This window comes from Poecilia mexicana, unplaced genomic scaffold (assembly GCF_051168715.1).
Source record: "Poecilia mexicana isolate PSO_F unplaced genomic scaffold, ASM5116871v1 scaffold_20, whole genome shotgun sequence".
NCBI lineage: Eukaryota > Metazoa > Chordata > Actinopteri > Cyprinodontiformes > Poeciliidae > Poecilia > Poecilia mexicana.
In genome coordinates this window covers 3,197,798-3,221,850 of record NW_028263389.1, presented here as the reverse complement: position 1 = coordinate 3,221,850, position 24,053 = coordinate 3,197,798, and the positions used below count along the sequence as shown (strand labels likewise).

Below are 24,053 nucleotides of genomic sequence, written 5' to 3'. Positions count from 1 at the left end.
TTGAAGCACAGACAAAACAAGAGAAACAAGGCCTGCCTCCAAGTAATGAGCAGAGCTGCCACTGCTGGTGGTTTTCCTAAGTCAGCTTGTGCAATGCAACTTTTTACGTTCGCCATTAGACGGGAGCGGTTGACTATCTGACCTGCCATCGGTAAATACCTCAATTGAAGAGCGAGTTGCTTGGCTTTTGCATCATCATCTCAGACGCTCTGGAGATAGAAAGTCCCCAAACATCACCATTGCTTTTCTAAGCTTGTACCAACTGAATCTTTCATAATCCCCTTATGCATAATGCACAGTAGATTTTTTTTATTTTTTTTTATGCTGTTACGTGGCGAGGCGAAGGGTAGCTGAAAACCACTGATGAGATGCGATAAAGTGATGAAAAGAGGCCTTATCTTATCCTTTTTATTTTTGTTCCTTCTCTTGTATTTTCTCAGTCATTAAGCTCCGGCCGTGCTCGGTAAGCCACATGATCAGATATGAGCTCAGGCAAAACAAAACACCTCTTTGTGTTTTCAATGATCTTGGTTAATAATGTTGGCTTAAAGAGATGTGGGGGTTTTTTTTGTTGTTGTTTTTTTCCACGGAGAGAAAGCGGGAGAGGTGCGAGACAGTTTATTAGTACTCTGACATACTTACAGGCATGAACTCACGCACATGCAGCTGCACATTAAGACCGCAAGCCGTACACACGGTGACCCCGTTGAATAAGGGTGCGCTAGCGGTGCGGCAGATGGGGGAGTCCATCTGTGTTAGCTCTCAGGCTGTCACCGCATGGCTCTCCATCCAGCACTGCTCTTCATCCAAAGGCCTCAAAATGAGCAACGGAATTTATATTTAGGGGATTTTTCTAAAAAAGAATTCAAATTATTTTAAAAGCGTTCCTTCACACACCGACTCTACATATTCCTGTTTGGACCAAGAAAACATTGTGGTTTACAAAAAAAAAAAAAAAAAAAAAAAAAAAAAAAAAAAAGATAAATGCTCCTCAGGGAGACATAACACATTCAGGCAGTGGGGGAAAAAAAAAAACAACCAAAGCGAAAGTCACTGTTACCGCCTAATACGAGCATAAACCACGCTGAATGTTTCATGAAGACATTTTTACGTCTCGTACACTTTCCCTCCAGCTTCCATTAAAAAGCACTGGAAGAGGAATAGAAGGGGTTTGCCATCGACGTGCTGTTGTCTTCCGGCCAGTCATGTGGAGGCCTCGTCCTCCGCCCTGGAGATTTGCTCGGATTCAAGGAGGAGGACAGGGAGCAGGGGCGGGGGGCGACACAGAAGACACATTCTTTGACTACATATTGACTGCTTAGAATTCAGCTGAAAGTCTTTCACTGTCTCCTCTATCTATTTTTTTTTCTGATTCCCTTTTCATCTCCTCTCTCCTCTCCCTCTGCCTTTCAGACTTTGACTGCAGCGATCCGTTGGGAATGGAGTCGGGGGAGATAACATCAGACCAAATCATGGCTTCATCCCAGTACAACCCCAGCTGGTCCCCAGAGCGCTCCAGACTCAACTACTACGAAAATGCATGGACGCCTGCAGAGGACTCAAACAAGGAGTGGATTCAGGTAGCACACCTTCTGCTTTTCTCCTGTATTAAAAGTAATTGCCTCAATAAAGCAAAGTTAGTGACCATGGAAGAATAAATAAGATTAAAAATGCAACAGTATTTGCCAATTGCTCTGTCTGAAGGTGGGCTTAGGTCATGATGAGACCCTCCCAGAATTCAGAAACATATATGTTATGGTCACTTTCCAATCAAAAGTGCCCCTAGTAATGAATGTGTAAATCCACGGTCGTCTGTAGAAGCTCAGAAAACAATCATTTCTCAAAGAATGGCAGTTTCCTAGTCGTGGGAGTTATGAAGCGATTCAGAATTCTCAAAAAATGATTTTAAAATGCGTTTAAGTTGTACATCTTTGCAGCTCCCTTTTGCAAGTGTACTCTGTATTGCATCATGTGTTCACTCATATAAGGCCGTCTCGCCTACCATATGTATTTTTTCTATTTACGAAAAAGTCAGACAGCTAAACTAACCTAATAGTGGTAATTTAAGTTACAGGATTTAGTGCACAAACCTATTTTTGTTTAACACTCCCATGGTTTTAGCACAGTAGTCGGGAGGAGCATGGCAGATGCCACGGTTGGACAGTGGGGAAGGAGGGGTATGAAGGTTGGGTTGATGATCAGTTCCCAAAAACACACACACAAAAAAACCCTCTCATAAGCGCACGTGGGGTCAGTACCACCCCACTGGACCATGCAAAGCGTAAGCAGCTAATGGGATCCAATAGACCCCGTTTCTTAAAACAGTTGAATATAGAATTGGTTTAAATGGATGTTCTTGGTTTATACTGTCTTTTCTTGTTAGTCACATAACTTAAGCAGAATTTCTAGCAAGAGAGAGTCATATTTCCTGTGATGGACTGACTACATGTCCAAGTAGAGCCCCATGCTTTCAGGATGGATGGATAAAACTGTACTTTGTCACAGACAGCTGGGCCAAACCAAGAAATAATTGTTTCTCGTTTGTACCTAAAATCTCCCTCTCTCTCCAAATGTTCACAGTCTTCACTTTCCCTAACAGAAAGCCATTCATCCATCCATCCATCCATCCTATCATAGTCAGTCTTTTACATCGGTGTTTCCACTCTGTCCCTCTCAGCCTGTCTTCGTGCGGCTGCCTCTGTCTTCCAGTCCTACCTGATAATTTCCCCCCTATCCTTTGGAACTGAAACTGCCTCCGGAGATGCTCAGATTTAATCCAGGCAACCTGCCAAGCTTCACACACACACGCACGCGCGCAAACTGGCTCAGGCGCTGTCATATTTTTTGTCTCTTGGCTTATCTTCACAGAGTGATCATCACCCACCAAGGGAACTTTATGTGGGAAGATTAAGGATTTAGTTCTCTCATCCCATGATGGGGATAAGACACATATACTGAGTCCACTCACATCACAAAGAACTCCCCATAGCCCCCTCCCCATCACAGCCCCACCTCTATGCATTTGCACTGTCTTTGATTTATGAACCCAAGACCCCAACCTCTTATAAATACACAGCCTGTTTTTCTTTTTCGAATTTTTTCAGCAGCTTATGCTTCATTTCTTAAAAGTTTGGCCCCAGGGGGATATCTCAAGGGATAGATAATAGAGCTGACCCAAAGCCAAATATTTGCTCGGGGAGGGACATAAGCAAGCTTTTTGCGTTATTATTGCAATGAAAATATTGTCCTAAGGGCCTCTGTTATTCCTTCAAGCTAATTTAATCGGTGTGTAACCGCATACGCACACAGTTCTGTGTGTTTCCTCTTGTGTGTGTGTGCGTGTGTGTGTGCGTGTTTGGCGACCTGTGTGAGTAGGAGGGTTTGGCAAGGCCCAACGTGTCCTGCAGAGGAACTCACTGTGCGTCTGAGTGGATCAGGAAGAAGCAAGGCCACCCTTAAAACCTCTGTTAAAAAGTATTAGTCATTCTCATAGGAAAGTCCTTTGCTAAAAGCCAAATGTGGAGAGAATTTCAAGCTTCCCAGTCATAAGCTGCATTTCCATTGACCATATAATGGCACAGTTTGACAATTTGAAAATAAATTTCTTTAAACACAACAATTTCAAAATAACTCTCCTTTTTCAATAAAATGTTTTGTCGCTAGGAGATGATTTTTTTTTTCAGTCGCATCGAAATTGGTTTATTTGGCAAAACTGCAGTGGGAACACTTTTTTCACTCTTGATCAACAACCGGATGTTGACACTGGTAAAAACCTCAAGAAGAAAACAGGAAGTAGTTTAAAGTTGAAGGCGCAGCATGTTCTTTTAATGATACCGCAGTTGCGAAATTGTGTTTTTTTCGATATCAGTGGAATATTGACAAAGTTTTCCATTTGCAATGGAAATGCATGGTATTTTAAATGAAAATAATTAGCTCTTTTTGTTGGCCTTGTCGCTGTATTGATCATGTTCAGGATTTGACTTAGCCCTAAAATCTAGTTTTTCAAGTCTCTGTGCTGTAATGGTTGAGCTAAAATTCCCAGCACTAATCAGATCAAACCCTTGAATCCCTCCCAAACCCCCACAACCTCACCCCACCCACCACCTTTGAATTTCTAATCTCGAAGGCAGCGGCAGGGTTTACGGTTGGCTAATGATTTCTACTCTTCATAGGAATGAGTTGCACTTGTGCTGAGCGGTCCGAGCTCCAGTCATCACAGGTGGTATTAGAAGAGTAGAAATTCTCATTTCTCTTTCATTAAGCATGTCGGCGGCGTTGCAACAAGCCGGGGCGCCCTCCCGGCATGTACAAATCATCTCGGTGCGCAGTCAGATGCATAGCAATCAATTCATTTTATATTTCATGATCATTCTCTGACTCCCGTCTCGGCCAGACGGTTTTATTATTCATGATAGGCAGCTTTTGAGTCCAAGGCCTTTTCCTTCACTCTGTCCATCCATTTTAATGCTGCTTCATTCTGATGCACAGAGAGGAGGACAAGATGCTACACTCACGGGCGGTCTTCGTTGGCTAATTAGATTGGTGTAGTGTGGTTGAGTATTGAGTGCTGGGTTAGCCAGGTCATTAATCAGCCCCCGTTGGTGAACACACAGATGGACAGATGTCCTTTATAAAGGAGAATCATGGCTTGAAGAGAGAAAGAAAGAACGCAAGCAGCTTTTTCTTTCTCTTGATGATCTGTCTTGTGACACAATTCAGCGCCGCTCTTGCTACGATTTCTCCGATTGACTCTGGATATCCCTCTACTAAATTTCATCATCCGCTCTCATTCCTTTGCTTTTTCTTTCTTATGAACTTGAATTTTCCAGCTTCATCGCACATATTAACTGCCTTTGTCTGACGCTCAATAGTTTAAGCAGTAGGAGCTCTCCACCAGAGGTTTCAAGGGAAAAATACACAAAATTACACTTTCAGACGAGTCAATGAGCTGTCTCCTTGTCTACGGACTCTCTTGACTGGCATGGAAACACCTGCATCTGTGCAACACATTTGTCTCCGTAAGGGAAAGAACGAAATGTTTACAGACTGACGTAAGGGTTCCTCTGGAACTTTTTTGAAGGAATCGCTGACATTGTGCAGAATGAGTTTGTCAAATGTGTTTGATGGCAGTGGGCAGGGGGGACGTGATGGGTACCGAGAGCCGCAAGAGCAATGAGAACGAGCCGATAAAAGACAAACTGCGAGGCTGAGCCTCCGTCAGGCAGATGCCATTGATCGCACATGCTCACTGCATCAATAATTTAGACTGTTTTGGAGAGAGCCCAAGTGTCAATACCTGAAAGCCTGTATATCTTATCCCATAATGGTGATTTTGCTTCACTAGCTTCTTCTGTCTGCAACTGTATTTATATATTTACAAGTGGTCTGTCTGTCTGCCAGTGATTACTTGAAAGGTTTAATCATACAAAGACAACCCAGCTCATGTCATGCGAGAGACTCTTTTATCTTTACTTCCTGACAGATAAAAGCACAAAAAGCAAAGAAACGTATCGTTGTTTGTTGTCACAAAATGTTCCCTTATCTTATCGGTTTGTGATGACCCCCCAAGGTAAAGTCAATCACTCATGGAAACATGTCAGTCTTAAACCTTGGACCTTCGGAAGGTGGGAGGGGTACGCCAGCTTGTCTTGACTGTGTTTTCTCAAATCTATAAAGCAAACATCTCTGGCTGACCGGGTAAGCAACCTTTAATTACACACTTCCTGACCGAAAACGCCACTCTAGTCCTCACGCCGAGGCCAACATCCGACGCTAAGCCAGCGCATCCTGTTTTCTTTCCATCTTAATGCAGTTTCCATTACTTCAAATCGGCGATCGGTGAGAAAGAGCTCTGTCCCATTGCATTGTCTCCCTCTTTAAATCGACACCTCGTTCCGATGTCTTACCAACCCGTCGAGTGACAAGTTCTCCGAGTGCTCCAAGTACGGACCTGTAATTAACAGCAACTTCTCACTTGATGAAGTCTAGCAAAGAGCATGATGCTGGCACGCAGCTGCCGGTGAGATCATCATCATGCCATCCGAGTGGAAACAATGGCTGCTGTCTTTGCCGCGCCGCTTCTGGGCCCCTCGCTCTCAATGGGAAAATCAATGAGAGGATAGAGACCCACAGTCGGCCGGTAATCGAAACATGAGTGGTCGCATGACGTAATGAAATGAGTCCTGCATAAGTACCTAGAGACAAAAAAATAAACTCAGCTCAGGCACAATCAGTGCCATTTTCAGTGTCTGCCTTACAGAGGAAGACGGCGTGTGGAGGAGCCTGAAGCCCTTTTAGTCAGTAGTCATCACCAAATGATCATGTGCAGCTGGGCATCCTGGGAAAGAATCCAGACATGACATACCTTCAGGTCGCTGTGTTTTCCGTCCCTATCAATGCCTGTTGGTTTCAAAATCCTGACTCAAAGCGTGAGTCACATGAGTGTGTTGTATGTGTATGTGGAGGAGGGGAAGGAGGGAGACTCAGGAATGACCCTTAAGTTTTATCTTCAAAGATGATTCACAAGTCAAGAAACCTCAAAGTCAGACTCCTTCCTTCCCCTGTCTTTGACTGAGGAAAACTGAAATCTTTAAAGGGGCAGTTTTATGTGTTTTCCAGACACAACAATCAAATAACCTTGAGTACCTTAAGTTTCTATAAAAATGCTGTAGATATACAGCACTCTGTTGGTATATATAAAATGCTGTATATATAAAGCATTCTTAAGTATTTTTAAACATTTTTAAGTAATATTTGATATATATATATATATATATATATATATATATATATATATATATATATATATATATATATATATATATATATATAATATTACTTAAAAGAACTGTGATTTTGTAATTTAGCACCATGAAATTGGGCCTTTGTCTTTTTAAAAACTCTTGCTCTTTCTGAAACTCTGCCAACAGGAAGTCATCAAAACATTGATCCCCTATCAACCCCTTAATGTTTTTAACAGCATTGTAATGTGAAGTAGCTTTAGCTGAGCACATGTGCAGTTCCACCCGGTGTTTGCTAATTGCTGCTGGCTAGTCTGAAGGAGCTGAGGGAGGGCTGCTCTATGCGGCAGAAGCTTGGAAACTGCAACCGAGGAGGAGCTTCATCCTTGAAGGCGGAGCTTGGTCCCACCAGTCGATTTGCGCAGCTGAATGGTTTCCATAGGAGATTAAGGATTTATCAAACATGCTTGAAAGCAACACTCCAGGTCTGCTTTTAATCACAGAAAAACATTATAATGTGATGCAAAGCTCAAAATGGTTGGTCTTACATAACACTGCCCCTTTAATCAGGCACCTCTTCACAGCTGAGAAGAGAAAAACTGAAAACTTTTTACCTTATTATCACTGTCATCTGAACTATGCATCCCTTTTTGTCACCATAACAGATCGTCGGTGCATGAGAAGACATGCATAATTAAATGCCAGCAAAGAGGTGTGGGGAGCTAAAAATAAACTGTAATTCTGTCAGGTGAATAATGTGATAAATGGAATGTCGGCAGCAAAGCTCATAGGTCCTGCAGCATCTAAGTAATATCATTTTCAAGAAAGAAGGATTAATTACACTTTCAGGAAATGGAGCCTAAGGCAAAATTATGCCCCCCATCCCCAACCCCCATTTCATACTACTTTTTGCTTAAGCATCATGCCTGTAGGACATAAATGTTGTCATCTGTGCTTCCCCACCACGGTCCTCCAGGAATCTTAGGGAACTTCCATGTGTAGTGTAGAGATCTGTGATTGTCTTGACTGCGGTGCTAATAACACCCCCAGTCAAAGGGTGGCGCCAAATACACGGCACTTACAGAAAACTGCAAACCATTTCAGGAGCAGAGGAAGAAAAACAGCAATAATGTGTGTGTGTGTGTGTGGGGGGGGGTGTGTGTGTGTGTGTGTGTGTGTGGTTTTTTTTTTTTTTTTTTTTTTTTTTTTTTTATGAAACGTATTGTAGTGAGATGAGCAAAAACACATAAATTACAGAGTGGGAAAGCAATATTTTCTTTCTTTTCAGTCGGTTTCTTCTTTTATGAATCGAGAGTTCACAAACCAGTGCATTAGTGCCCCCTGTGGGGCTGTAGCAAAACATGTGTACCTCTGAGGGGATCGCTGCAGTTTAACTGAGACAAATAAAGTGCAAATATGGCTGCCTGTGAGGTCCAAACCACACACAGATGCTGATGTAAAGAATTACATAAGACCCTTAAAGCGTCTCTTCAGCCACACTGGGGAAATTAGAGAGCGAATAGGGACAGGCCGTCTTAGCATCCCACCTCTGGTGAGGAAAGCACATCACTTCAACCAGTTGTCGTGCATACCCTCCAGCTCATAGCCTGTCGTCCGTTTTATCATTAGCATACGGAGGAAAAGAGGAAACAGGCAATTTGAGTGTCCACATCCACTTGGTGACTAACAGCGCCATCATCGGGAATCCATAAAGCATTTCCAGAGGTTTCTGGGTGGAATGAGGCCTGCCAGCTGCTGCTCTTTGAATTCAGAACGCACAGAGGAGCACTCTGTTCTTTCCCATTTTCACTCTTTTTTTTTTTGTCGTTCTTGGTAAGGGAAGACGAATAAACTCATTCCGTAGAGGCCTCGGTTATTCAGTCGGCAGAAGCCCACACACACACACACACACACACACACACACACACACACACACACACACACACACACACACACACACACACACACGCAGTCACAGACGCACAAAACGCAGTAATCGGAAGCCGTTCCCTACCCCCACTCGGTTGGGGAAGTAGAGAAATGGATTTAAAGAAATGCATTTATTTCATCTTGCAGAAAACTGTTTGCTGCATCCAACTCAATTATAAGCCGATCAGGCAGGGACAGATAGTGTTCAGATGCCTTTTCTGAAGCTCTGCCTCGAACCTCTCACCATGTTGTTGTTTTTCTCAGCCACCCTGACGAGGCTTTAGTCTGTCATGCAACTTTGAGTCATATAGTTCAAACTCTGTGACAATACCTTGAGTAATACCTCGACCCAGTGATTACACTCTGCCTTTAAGGGTGTAATTGGAAAATTATCTCGAACTAAACTATATCTATACAAACATGCATAAATACTTAAATACCATGTATCTCTGTTAGTCCTATCATTTACTTTCCTGCGCTCATGCTCAATGTGTTTACCTCCGTTTAAATGCTGAGAGTTAATTTGCGCATGCAAGATCTACTGACAGGTCTAACGGTGTTACAAGTCTGAGCACGACTTGATTCTCTTTTTGCCTTTTTGGTCTCATCAGCGTGTGTGAAGCCACTGGAGACTGTACAGAGCGGCTGTCGGAGCACAACAGGATTTGAGTTATTACTTTCGACTCATAGCAAAAAGGTGGAAAATAAACACAAAAATGGGCTCATAAACATTTATTTTTACAACAAGTTATTCGGGACATTGTAGACAGAAGAAAAAAAAAGACAGGGCAAGTTTATGGCCAAAAAACTTTGAATTATTATTATTTTATTTTTTTTAGAAAAAACAAGGACATTTTGGAGTTTGAAAAGTCAAAAATTGGTGAGGAAAAAAAATAGAAATTTTGAGATCGGTTTCAAAAAATGTATTGAAAAAACAAGAAAATTTCTGAGTTTGAAAAATGAAGAAAATTCTGAGAAAATTCCCAGAAAGTTGAAGATACATCTCATAACTTTTGCTACAAACAACTCAGAAATTTTAAGATTAGTTTCAGCAATTTTCTATAAAAAACAAGGAAATTTTTAAGTTTCAAAAGTTAAAAAAGTTTGACTTTAGGAAATTTTCTGAGCTTGAAAAGTTTAACATTTTCAATTTTTTTGAAACTTCTGATAATTTCTGAGATTAATCTAAAAATGTCTGATGTTTTTTTTCTAGCAATGACCTTTCAAACACAGAAATGTTCTTGTTTTTTCTAGAAAATTTCTTAGACTATTCTCAAAACTTCTGAGTTTTGTAGTGGAAATTTACTCCCTTTTTTTTATTTTCCATCTACAAAGGCCCTAATACACCAGCGTATATTTTAGACAATGCTGAAGTAGAAAGAAAGTTCCTGGAGGACAATTACAGACAGAAGTCTGGCTCTGATATTGAGCTGCCTGAAAAGATTGGGCTGATTTCTTTACCCTGGCTCTCATTTTTTTATGAGTCAGACTGTGTGGTCCTCACCGATCCTCTGTGCTCCTGCATGCCCAGAATGTGTGGTGTCATTTGTTTAGACGGGCTCGAGTCCAAGCACTTATCTGGAAATATAACCAAATGTTAAATGTGGAGGAGATAAATGCTTGGTTCTGTTGAGTCAGCAGAGTCTCAGACTGCAGCGATGGTAGATCAGGAGTCATAATTCACGTCTCCCTCCGAGTGATTACATCAGCCATCAAACACGATTCAGCCTTTCAGCTCTCGATGACAAATAGGTTTATATCTGAGGAGGATTTATTTACCCCAAGATCCTCACTGGGTTTTCGTACGATTTCTAAATGTTATTGGTTTATATTTATAGGTCAGTAAGTGCTGTTTTTGGCGTTGGGTTAAAAGGAGTCCCAGTTGTAATCATTATCTGGGCCTGTTTGTTTTTACAGAGGCCTCTGCGGTTTATGGAAGATTTTGTTCCACATCTAAGCACCCTGACAGCCTGCCTTCCTCCCTGACCCGAGAAACCTCAGTCTGTTAGCGCAGCCTCGCCAGCGTTCCCTCTGTTTCTAAGAAGCACCCATTAATAAATCATGCTTTGCTCATTACCCGGGCCCTGTTATCCTCCTCTGTCTGTGGAATTGATCTAGTCTGTGCACTTCTTTGCTGGAGACCCCATGCTTCTGTCCTTCACATCTTGCAAGGCTTCGCCGTCGGTGGCAAAACTTCCCCTCCCTGAGTTCCCCTCTGCATTCCGCTATCTCCGCTTTCCTGTTCCCTTCCACCATGCTTTGTTTCATCTCCTTCTCCACATGCATCCTGTGACAGCTTACCTCGATGAGCCTTTTTTCTTTCTTGACTCACATTGCAAGGGATTTCAAATTTGGTGCCCAAGACATTCACAAATTTGCAAGGAATGACTTTTTTGGCAAGTTTCGGTACCATTAAACATTCCTCAGACAGTAAAAGAACCCATCCTCTCTTAACTTTAACATTCTGAAATCTACAAACCCCTGTTAAAATGTTAATGACTATGATAAGAAAGACAAAAATTGAGCCATATAAAAATGTGACATTTAATTCCCCTTTTCCACTGAGCAGTAAACCATGGAGTGGTGCGTTTTGGTTCGCTCTTTTGTCTGTTTCCATAACAACAGCGGTCCCATACAACCGACCCGTAACGCAGCATTCCTGGACGCGCTGAGTGAAGTTGTAGGCTCATAAGACAATGGTACGGTATGATTAGGGCGGAGCTACTGACACCACACAACACAGTCCATTGACTGGAGGACAAAGAAACATCACTCGCTGCGTCTCCATTACAAATGCTTACAAAAATTTGTAGATAGATTTGCAGATTGCAGTGATTCTATTAAATAAGAAACACTGAGTAAGATTGTTCATGCGATAAGTTGTTAAAACCATGCTGCGTCATGATCCTCCTAACACTTTCTGTCGTCTTATTTGTCATTTCCGCCAGTAGTAACATCCGGTTGTTGATCACATGACTCCTGTGATGCTGAAAAAGTGTTTCCATTGCGGTTTTGCGATATACACTAATTTTGATTCTTCTGAAAAACCACCTACTCCTAGCGCATGTTTTTTTTTTATTAGAAAACCTATTTTTTTTCTTGAAATTGCTGTGTTTCCACTTAGTGAATTTATTTTTGTAAATATAATTTGCGCAATTATATGGTCAGTGGAAAGCTGCCGGTGCTTGTCGTCGAACTAGTCTGACGCAACGTTAGGCATTTGGGTTTAACTCCGCCTGCCCAATAAGAGTTCAGTTGGATATGTCTGACAATAAAATAAAGTACCAAACCGCACCAACTTGTATTGGACCACAAGCGAGGCTGTAGTGAGCACAACTTAACTGAAAAACAAACAAGTCTGCAGACAGATTAGAAAGGACCGAAATGATCTCATTGTGCAGAGGTATCAGTAAAGAGAAGGGTGCAAAAAGTTCTGATAACTTTCCAGGAGACCAATACCAAAACTGGAAAAGCTACAGAAACTTGCAAATAGGATTGATTGTGTTCTATATGGGACAATAGTCCATTTTTCAGAGCAAAAGTCAATTGTTGGAACGGTCTACACAGGAAATATGTTTGCTTAGATGCATAGTGCTGTGAATAAGAGAAATCCTCACAGTCTCATGGACGTGGAGAACTTCAGCAACACAAACCAGGCTATTATTGTCAAAATGTGGAATGCTTATGGACTCCTATTGAAGAATACTGCTGAAATGTGGAAAACAAATCAAAAGTTGCTTCCACAAGGTGTTAGTATAAGGATGTGCACACCTACTTTATATATTTTTTCTCCTTTGACCGGAGTTATTTGTTATTCAGTTGAATTGTGTCAGACTTTGAGAGCCATGTTGCTGTCGGACGTCACTGGAAAACTGATTTCATAGGTTAAGTTTTGTTCATGTTGGACAGCGATAGATACATCACCCAATTACTTGCCAAGCCAGCATCTAAACAGCCACTGATCTCTTTACAAAACACTTTAAGCTGCGACTGAGACCCCCTTTCATCGTCCCCTGGTGTTTTCTGAAAGGACAAAGGGCGGCACGGAGAGGCAAGTCAATCTTACTGCTGTGTCTCTGAGCTGCCAAGAAAGGTAGTTCCAGCTTCGCATCTGTCATCATATGTAAGGATTAGCTGGCTTTCTGGCTTCTCTAGGGAGTGATGAAGCAGTGAGATGTCTGTCCAACCTCCTGGTCAGTGGATTTAAGGCAGAAAGACACTGGGTTGATAGCCGTTTACTCACATTTGATGGGTTGTGGTGAATTGTGCTCATCAGAACAAGATCATTGGAATTCAGTCATGGGTAGCTCCTTAAATGCCAGTGGAACAAAACCAGTAAGGGGCTGACATTGCTAGCCTGGCCATTGCTTTCCTATGCAATTATGTTCCATTCTAATTTCTCTTCAGAGCTCATTCTGGGCTTTCTCCCACTGACTTGGATTCCTCCAGTAGAATTTCTATCAGGCCAATCAACTAACAGAAGAAGTTGTGAACGATGACATCGTTTTACAATTGTAGTCTGCCTGTAGTTTTAGCAATAGCAGTGGAGCTAAATATTAAATTAGCATTAATAGCTGCCTTGTTCGAATTGGCACTTCTCTCTTCATATGATGGTTGTTTAGAGCACAGGCAATTTATGGTAAGCTTCATATCGTCAAAGTGGTGCATTAGAAATTTTACCAACAAACATTAGCGATTGGGCAAGCAAAGCATAGAATAAGAGTCTGGTTTTTACCAGTCTACTAACATGCCAGTAATGAGCTAAACCGACTGGGATAGGAAATGTCCAACATACATTTATATATTCTGTTCAATTCTGTTCAAAAATACTTCATCCCAAAGGGAAAATAAATGTTGCCGTAACTCATATCATGGAAGTATTTTCAAAGAAGTGTCTCAGGAAGACACTGAAGACACTGCTGATGTCATGCATGACTGTCATCACATGTTAATAGCTCATCCGCACAGTAGAGACAACATTTCACAGTAAGAAGTTCTCAATGACAAGACTGCTGATCCACCTCGCTGGCTTTTGCCGTTCCTTTTTAAAGCTTTGGTGAGAAAGGCGGGGAGAGAAAGACGTGGGAGTCGGGGATCTGATCCCTCCCCATTTTGATTGACCATCATCAATCAATCAAAATCGTCAATGAGGTTCCTGTCCATCCAGGAGCGACTGAAACAGGAGTTTATATTTGTAACACTTTCACACAACTGTTTCATGTAAGAGTCTAGTGTCTAACTTTGTGCTGGTGCATGGCAGAATGCCTTAAACGAAGTGTTAATCATATAAATACAGATGTAAAAACCAAATAAAGGGGGGGAAGTGATTGACTGAAGTCGCGTATTAGGACAGCACTCCTTAAATAAGTAATTTGTTGAAAAGTACATGGCTTGAAATGCAAGCACCAAGTGTTCCCTATTACTACCCACTCATTTCAATCTCTTCCTAAAGACTCAGCTTCACAGAAGGTATTCCAAACCTCTGTTCTGCTGTTCCCCTCAGTTTTTTAAAACATTTTTTTTATTATTATCATTTATTTCAGCCCAAAGATTTGCATAAGCTGCCTCATTGTGCTTTTGCCCCTCGGTCCAAACAGAAAACAAGTCAGGAGAGCTATCTGGATGTAGATAATGGAGACCTTTCACTGCTGAACCCGCGGTCCAAACCTCGCTGCCATCCGCTGCTTTTCCCATCAAGCTCTGCCACAAACAGCCATTTACCCCACAGAGAAGAATTCAGCCCCTGCGTCATTAAACCGTCTCAGGCCGAAAGGATTTGATTTTACTTCTATTTGCGGATCCAAAAAAAAAAAAAATGTGGGGTTTAACTGTGAAAGTCCCCTGAGCCAATTGACAGGAACAACAGTATTCTGTCTGTATATGACTGATTTTTTTTTTCTTGTGTGTGTGTCTGTGTGTGTGTTTGGCTCCATCCATCCAAATCGTTGGAATGAGACAGAGAGAACGGGTACGGTGGAATCTCATTTATTGCTCCCATCTGTTTATGTCTTTTTACCGCTGGAAGAAACCTAAAGGGGGCCGGAGTGACCAGCGTTCTGTGGCAGGGCCTGTGTTCCTTTCCAGCTCTCTTAGCTTGGAATCATTAAGTGCGGTGGATTGCTGAATATGGGCCTGGCAGACAGGGGTGTGGGGGGGCCTTGGAGCTGACTCTTGCCTTTATGACTTTAACATGCTGGATCCCTGTTAAGATGCGTGGCGGCAGATAACCCTGACTTTAATTACCCAAAGTATGCTCGCACAATCCGTGTCTGTTTGCTATACGCTTCTCGCGCCGGGGATCTTGGAAGCTGTCTCCCTTCCTCAGGTGCAAACACAGGGGATCTCCTCTGAGTCGATTCAGTAATCCGCCGGTCTCCATCCATCAGGGCCCGTTCCCGTCTCACGTCAACATCAAAGGGCCTCCCTCGTCTCTCGCCGTGATCTTGGAAACTCGTCTCCTCCGACACCCTGGCTTCCTGCACCGCTCCTGCGTTACAGTGGCGCCGGCACGCAACACCATTACTTCTCATTAATGTCAGCTCAGTCTGTCAGAGGTGCTGCTAACGCTTGTTAAAACTAGTTGCTTTGCTTTTTCCTCAGAGGGGTTGGGATTCTTTGAAAGTTTCTCAGCTTCGCTCAAACTTTTTTTTTTTTTTTTTTGTCTTTGTTGGGGGTTGAGTTGAGTTGGGTGAAGTAGCCTGTAAAAGCTGTCCGTACTCTGTGAACCTGTTCACATTTTGTAATACTATGACCACACATGTCAATGTACTTTTATTGGGATTTTATTCAATCGACTAATGAAAAGTTAATGTGCGGTGGAAGGAAATGATGCACTGTTTTAAACGGTCAGCATTATATGTTTTCCAGGCACATTGTGCCATTTGAAAACACAATCTAATAACTGTGTTACCTTCAGTTGTTATTAAAATACCATATTTACCAACTATCAAATAGGCGTTGTAATTTGACGCCTTGACATTGGGCCTCTGTCTCTTTAAGTAACTCTTGCTCATTCTGGAACTCTGCCTTCAGGAAGGCATCACATGGCTCCTCTATTAACGCTTTAACAAACTTTTTACCAGCGTTTCACTAATAAGTAGCTCTTATAGGTGTTTTTTAATTGGAGAGTCTGCGTCCCGAAGGCGGAGCTAGGTCCAAAAAGGTATTTTGCACAGCTGAATGGTTGCCATTGAGATTAAAGGATTTCTCGAACATGTGTGGAAGAATCATGGCAACACTCCAGGTTTTTGATGAGGGAATAACATTATAACAAGTTGTAAATGTAAAAAAAAAAATAATTTACATAATACTGCCCCTTTAAATTTTTTTGTTTTACTAAAGTGTGGTTTTCATCAAAACCTGCAATTCCAAGTCTATGTGGATTTTCTTTGCACATATAAACACATTTGCTCATTTGTTCAAGGCTTTTTTTGCTCGTTCTTCATCAAGCTTAAATCAGATGCAGAACAACTGTTAACATCAGTTTACAAGTCCTCCTTTTAGTCAGGTCTTTAGGCCTGAATTTTTGGTCAATTTAACATAACCAACTAAATACCAAGTGTATGCCGCAACCTTGAACCAAACGCCTTTCCGTGGCCAGATAAGCATTGCATTGTGGGTTGCTGCAGAATAAACAAACACATAATCAAACCCTCTGTATCTTTTTCAGAAAGCGCTACTTTCATTATGTCTTCTCAAAACCCATTCGGTATACTTCTCAGATAATTTTACCCAAAATAGTAACCAAAAAAAAAAATACTAATGAGATTATAAAAACACATCATTCACTTCACAATCATGCTCTACTTTCTTTTGGTTTATAACATAAAATACCAATAAAATACATTTAAGATCCAGTGTGCAGCATGATGAAGTACTAAGTACTTTTAAGGGTAATGTTTGTTTCTCAGCTTAGGTATTATTCAGACCTCTGGTCCCACTCGTGATAGACAGCATCATTTACATAATCAGAAGCCAATTTGGATCCCGTTGCTGCCACATAAACAGATGTCAGCAGAACTTAAAGTGGTGTCTGCGCTCATTCTTTCCTGGCATCTGTGGTCACCCTTGTAAACAGGCTCAGTGTGCGGATCTTTGGAAATAAACAAGCTCAAATTAACAAAATCCACGTACGCATAAATCAAACAAAAAACTCAGCATAGCTATAGACCCATGCTCCTGTCTGACCCCGCTGCATGTGGCTTTTTCTGTGTGAAAATGTATGAACCGTGCAGAAAGGTACCACAGTCCGTAAATGCCCCATCCCTCCCCCTCCTGCATATTTTAAATGCACAGCGTTTTATATTCACTCTGTACCCTTCTTTCCTCCTGGCCGATTTTGATAATGTGATTCCAGACGTTTTTCTACTCCCATCCAGCAGCCTCTTGTCTCCCATCTCAGGAAATTAAGTTGTCATCCCGTGTCTTTTTCATTAATGTGCCTATCGTTTCATTGCTGTTTATTAAATTCCTGCTAGAAGTTGATGAGACTGTGGCCAGAGGTGATTCTCTGGTTTTATCTTCCCCTACTTGCTTGTGTTTTATTAATACCAACTGTGGATTATAAGCCTCTCTTAAAAGGTTGCTCCTGATTTGAACAGAGTGTTGCATGTTACCTATGTTGTAAAAACCCAAATTTATAATTGTATCTCCATCCCCTCTGCAGGTGGACCTCGGCTTTTTGCGCTTCATTTCTGCCATCGGGACACAGGGTGCCATTTCCCAGGAGACTCACAAGATATACTTTGTCAAGTCCTACAAAGTAGACGTCAGCTCCAACGGAGAGGACTGGATCACCTTGAAAGAAGGCTCCAAACAGAAGGTACGACTCAAATATCTGCTTCAGACTGCAAATCACATGTGGGAATGGTTTTTAAAGAACGACAATGGGAATTTTCTGGCCAATTTCCAATCGCTTATTTACGGCTTCACCACCTTGCATTAGCCAGTTAGCATCATTAGTTTGGCTGACAGAGAAACACCCATCTGTGTGTGCTGAAAAAAGAGAATGACGCTCCAACTTAAAAAAAAAAAAAAAAGAGTTAATTAAATTTGTCAAACTTAATTTATTTGAGTTGGTTTAACATGGTAACTTAATAGATTTAATATTAGGCTGAATGAATCAAACTAACACATCACATGTTTTAGTAAATAGTTTAATGAAACTTTTTGTGCTTCCTTTGACTTGAACTGAAACATTTCAGTGACTAAAGATAAACTCATTATTGTTGCTGTAAGAGGAACAACAAATTTTTCAAACTTGAATTTGAAAAAAGATTTGATACTAATATTGACGTGTTTACTTATTGAATAAATAACAATGAGTTAAAAAATGACTGAGATCAGTCAATACAGATGATGATGTATCCTTAACAAATATACAAAACTGTTAAACCTTTTTTCTATATTGACTTCCATAAGTATTTTTGGAAAACTTTTGTTTTTAGATGATTGATTTTGGCACATGACTTCAATTGATATCTGCTTGCTGCTTGCAGGATAGCATAGATGTCAGTTGCAGTGACAAATAGGTGGGAAAGTTGAATGAAAGAATAGCTTGTCATGTCTGAGCAGCTGGTAGAGGAGGACCTCGAAGACTAAAGAGAAAAAAAAAGGAAGGAAGGAAGTAAAACGAGTGACATGCTTGACCGGAGTGTGACTGGCTCTAACCATTGATCGCTGATCGGACTCGTCAAAAAGGCCCTGCTTTGTCCATCTGCAGACGAAGGCAGCTTCAGCTGCGGGTGTCCGGAGGGGCCAAAGATGCATTTGGACCCCTCACAGTCCCCTCATTTGTGTGGAAAAACCCATAAGGCGTTTTTTTAAAAAAAACAAAAAAACAATGAGTACAAATAAAATTCCCAGCCTCAACAAACCATCCTAACAATCGTTCCCCCACCCCAAGCTTGATTCTTTTATCGGCCTCTCTCCAGAGTACACTGTTCCCTTTGTAAAGTGGCAGCTTAAAGGTGCCGCCTAAAGCTTGCCGTGTGTTTTTCCGGCCTCTAAAGTGCTTTTGTGTGGAAGGATACCATTTGCTACATGCTGAGCCTGCAGTTTGGCGTCTTAGCGCAGCTCAGGAAAAAGAAAAAAGCCACTTTACAGTTAGCGAGCAGAGAGGAGACGCTGCACGGCATTTAAGGAAGTGGCCGACTTTAGAAGGGTCCCTCAGCGATGTAGACGATGGGTATGCCGGGTGAGGGACTTGGTAGCAGGCCGCCTGGTCTAATGGATCAGCCCCAGCCGCGTTTCAGTTCATCTTAGATTAGCTAAACTGCCATCTTTCCATCTGTGCATCCCACTCTGCTCAGCTGGAATCCTTTCCGCCTCGTAACTCCTCAGTCAGGGAGGTCAGGAGGCCACGCGGTTAACTTTGAGATTCAATTACTCAGAATGAACTGTGACGGACCGCAGGCGGTCGTTCGGCTGGGTGGCCGGCCTCGTCGTGTAGCGCTAGTAAACAGTCATCTGACCCCAGGGGAGAACACCGGCGTCTCTGACCTTTCGACAAGACAGGCGCAGTAAAAACCCCACACCCGATCTGGGAGCGGAGGACAGTGAAAGGGCACCCTGAGCCAATCGGATCTGATCATTGTTACACATCCAGCCTCAGGTTTCACAGCATTTCCCCCTGCTTCGACTGTGACATGTGAAGCAAGGGCGTCTCCTTTCCTCTTGACATTTCAGCAACTTCTGACACTCTGTTCAGGAAACGTTAATGCAATTTTGAGATTTACGTGAAACATCTTGAACTTACAGCTGTTTTTTGGCACTGGCTGTGTTTCCACTGCAAATGTATGAAAATCTTTGTCGAAATTCCACTATTGTCGATAAAATGCAATTTTGCAATTCTTGAGTTTCCATTAAATAAGAAATTAGTACTCATCATCTATCAGTCATCAGAGGAAACATTGGAGTGACAAGCCTCACCCACTTGGGAGAGGCTACATATATATGGTGCTTTGGGGAAATTGTAGTGCGCAATTTTACAGAAGAGCTGTGGATTCAACACGTCGGATTGACACACAACGTTTTATGAACTGTGTGATGTTGTGAGAGCTCTAGTGAGCCAGCTGCATGTTGTCTGAAAAAAAAAAAAAAAAAAAACTAAAACAAACCATCATCCTTTTACCACTTCCTGTCGTCTTCTTCTGCATTTCCACTAGTAGCAACATCCAGCACTTGATCACATGAATCGTGTGATGTGAAAAAGTGCTTCCACTGCAGTTTTCCCAAGTACTATTTCAATATGGCTGGTAAACCACCTCATCCTAGCACAAAAATAATTTTTTTTTTTTTTTTTCGAAATTGGCATGTTACCATTCATTTCGATTTGTGCAATTTTATTGCTAAAGGAAACGCAGCTAATATAAACTCTAGTTTCCCTCTCTGTGTCTCCTTCCCTGTATTCTGTCAATAATCAGTTTGTTTCCCGCCTTTCTTTCACAGATTTTCCAGGGCAACACCAACCCAACGGATGTCACCAAGACCAAGCTGCCCAAATCCACGCTGACGCGATTCCTCCGCATCCGTCCAGTTACCTGGGAAACGGGTATAGCGCTGCGCTTCGAGGTCTACGGCTGCAAAATATCAGGTTGGCTACATCTGATGCTTGTCTGCATTACCCATGATTCACCTTTCCATCCCTGAAAATACAAAACTCGTTTTTAGCCGCAGTGACTACAGAACTCCAAACTCACTCTGCTGCCTCAGTTAGTTGTCTGGTTTTTATTCCCAGTCCAGGCCCCAGCTGCATAATACCAAATAGTGGCAAAGGAATGGGAATTATCTATTAACATGACTTCGTGTTTAGATGAATTTCATTCAGTATAAATGAGTAAACAGCTGGCATGCATCTGCTGATGGAGCTGGGTGGGCTCTTGCTGATCTGCGCTCAGCCTTCTCGTTAGCCACAGCTTTTTTTCTCTCTCTTTCTTTTTGCTTATGTAACTTTGATTTTAGCAACAGTTTTCTTCCCCTTGCCCTTTTGTTGATGTTTTAAATTAGTGTGTGTATGCCGGTGGCTCCAGTTAGTGTGGCTTTATCGCATTTATCTTTGTCTCTGTGGGATACGAACATGTGTATTCAATTTGGATTCCTGCTTGACTAAATTAAGGGCAGAAAAGAGTTAGTCTTTTTTTTTTCTGTCAACATCTTGAATGGGTCTGGGCCAGAAGGAGGTTCTCACCGCATTTATGCAGAATGTGTATCATGATTAAACATTTTTTTATCAGAAATGTATCATTTGCTTCTGATCTTGCTAGAATAACAGAAGAATTTGATTATTATCATTATGACGATGTTATCCGCACCAGTTATCAGATATTTGAAATTTGATACATAAAGAAACAAATGTAGGTGGAAGATTATAGATATTGGCGTTGAGCTTTTTATGGAGTGTCACAAAAAACCCAAATCAACCTTCAGCTGGCAGCTTAACAGACACCGTTCATAGTTTAGTGAGTGTTTATCGACAACAGTGCGACTTTAATTAGTGTGAAGCTCCATGGCTTTAGCAAGACTTTCAACTTTGGGCTTACAGAGGCAGTAGCCCAAGGGCTACTGCCTCTGTTTTGGGGGCGACTTATTTTATTTTATTTTTTTTATTTTTTATCAAGTGAGGTGTATGTGTTAGATTTCAGTGTAAGCAATTTCTGTGTTACAATTTTTAAATTATGTTACAAACACACTCATCTGGATCCTAGCCCCACATCAGACGTAGAAACACCTGCAGGCATGGCGAATTACTGGGATGTTTAACATCTTGGGTCATTTACCTCTGTACCTCTGGGATAAAGACGTTCCTAGAAATAATCGAAGGGGAAAATTTAAAGAAAATTGCAATGACTGTAAAAAATGAACTCCTCAAATTCTTAAAATAATTTAACATGATGCAAAAAAGAAAACGTTTGCCAAAAAATTACTTATTAATTAAAGAAATGTGTGAGGGTTAAGGACCAAATGTGACTTCAAGTCAAAAAAACAACATCATCCTTTCACTGTATCTGTTCATGCTTGTATTGGTGTTCACGATTGGAAATATTCCCAAACAACCAGATTTATTCTTCTTAGTGTTTTCACCCCTGATAGTCCAGTAGTCTCAGTTATATTGGAGAACAAAATTGCAACATTTGTTACATTTTCAGCTGATGTGGTTCACTTTCACTGATTGGTTCTGTGTAAACCGATCCAGACCCTTTGAAATTCCTGTTTACCCCCTCACCTGTGATGGGGAGCTTCCAAAAGAAACAACACAAAAACCACAGAAGAAGACACAAGTGCAACTTCCTCCTTCCAGAGTTCACTTCTAACAAAGTTCAATAAAAGTGTACTAAATAGGGCTAGTGTGAAAGCAACCTTAAAAAAACAAAACAAACCTCATTGCCTTCTTTCAGCTTGATGATAACGTGCAGCAACAGGTGGGGAGAGGGCGTTGCAGTGTCAGTCAGTGCTGGATAAGACTCGGGTCACTCTTGGACTTTATTCGCTATCACTTTAAAAGGACTTTCAACCCCAGGAATGGTATGATGAAAAATGATTGCGCCTTTAAATGGCAACCTCTTTCAAACCTTGATTATCGGTAACAGAGCCTATAATGGAATCGGGATTATTTGGAGCCAAAATTGTGAAGTGACTTTGTGGTCCTCCTCTCTATTATTAGGCAATGAGTCCCTTATGCATCACATATGTGTGGTCAATCCTATAAGAGCAGATGGCACTGTGGGTGCAGTGGGGGTTACAGCTGAGGCCTGTGTGCGGGGCACATAATCAGAGCGCTGCACCGCGCGTAAACACATCACAGGATCGAAGTCACCGCACGGCCTCCAATATGACGTTAGTGCCCGTTGGTTCTCTGAAGACTCTGCCAGCTCCCAGCATGGTCGGGCAGAGGGAAACCGAGGCTGTACAGGGCTGCACAAACCCTGTGACTCGACTCTCCTCTTCCACATTCGATCCTACGGAGAGTTTTCTGAGTTCATCGTTGCTTTCATTGAATCACGAACAGCCAAAGCAACGCACCGAAATGTGACAGAGACCAGAGAGGAAAGGCGTTCGGTCTGAGAGGTCGTGTCTTCGGTTAACGTCAAAGCAGTTATTCAGGAGATTACAAGAGAGGGTGGGTTGAATGTCACAAAACTCTTCGCCGCATATGACCATGGTCGCGTGCCTTCTGATGCAAACAGCTACTCATTAATAAAAGGATCCACCACCCAGTTGTTGGTAAATACGCCACAGCGCCGAAAATAGCTCCACCCAAACCTCGGTTGTGGCCGGCAGGCCTGCATCATCGTCACTCCTCTTACCCATACACACAAATGTAAACAGTTGTTCCACCGGGGCGTGTCACGGCGTGTGCGCTGCCTCTGTAATCGCAGCTGAGCTCGATTAACAGCTCCAGATGATCTGGGGGGTTGGGGGGAAGTCGCATCAGTTGCTTTTATCTCTACACACACACACACACGCACACACACACACACACACACACACACAAATGCACCTTTCCCTTGAATTCTCCTCACTTCAAAGGCGTTCATATCGCAGTGTCTTCGTTTCACACAGCCAAAGGCCAGCTCCTCTGATCACTTTCAACACATCTTGGCCTAAGACGAAAGAAAAACAGGAGGAAAGTCCCAGAAAAATGCTTCTGTGCATTCAGCGATAGCTGTTTTTTTGTTTTTTTTGGATTGCACAACCAGGAATTCATCTCATGGGTTTTCATGGGAACCATTTCACATAGGCAGAGGTTGGCTGAAAGAGGCCTTGTTCTGCAAATATTTCTTCTGTTTTTCTCCCACAGTGCTACAAAGCTGAAAATGTACGCTTTTTTCTAAAATGAACACAAGCGTCAGTTTTTCTTCTATAGCGGAGATATAATAAGCTACTTAAGGTCTCTAGATTTGTTGTTTTTGGGTTTGAATGAAAGATTTGGAGAAGCGATGGAAGAACAGCAAAATGCTTGAATACCAAAAGGTTTCTAGCCTCCTCCATTCAACTTCGAGTGTAAATAAAGTTCACAAACAAAAATGAAGTAAATCTGAAAAGACATGCGTTTTGACTTTGGAACCAAATGCAAAAGGTGCAAAAAGCTAAAATTCATCAAGAGCTGAAGACAAGATCAGAGAAGTAGTTCAAAGAATGAGGGAAATCTGGGACACCGGACAGGCAAACAACGATATGTTCAAAGATATAGTCCCACAGATGTTGACAGCTGTGAAGCAGAAGGCGAGTTGATTGCTGTGGCAGCAAAAACAGCACAAAGAGACTGTGTTTTCGTGTGTAGATACATGTAAGTCTATGGAGAGGGGGCAGAGAGATAGAAAGGAGAAGAAAAAACCAGGGCTCCCAGAATGCGGGAGGTGGAAGCACCAGCCGGGAAGAGAGTTT

General features: G+C 42.0%; 1 protein-coding gene across 4 annotated transcripts in view; it reads left to right on the top strand.

The window, feature by feature from the left end:
• Nucleotides 1–24,053, top strand: part of nrp1a (neuropilin 1a) — an 80,023-nt gene that overhangs the window by 39,399 nt on the left and 16,571 nt on the right. For all 4 annotated transcript variants that reach the window (XM_014999922.2, XM_014999926.2, XM_014999924.2 and 1 more), the window contains 3 exons: nucleotides 1,414–1,580; nucleotides 17,335–17,490; nucleotides 20,118–20,262. In XM_014999922.2, the coding sequence (XP_014855408.2) occupies nucleotides 1,414–1,580; nucleotides 17,335–17,490; nucleotides 20,118–20,262 (468 nt within the window). The remainder of the gene's footprint in view (nucleotides 1–1,413; nucleotides 1,581–17,334; nucleotides 17,491–20,117; nucleotides 20,263–24,053) is intronic.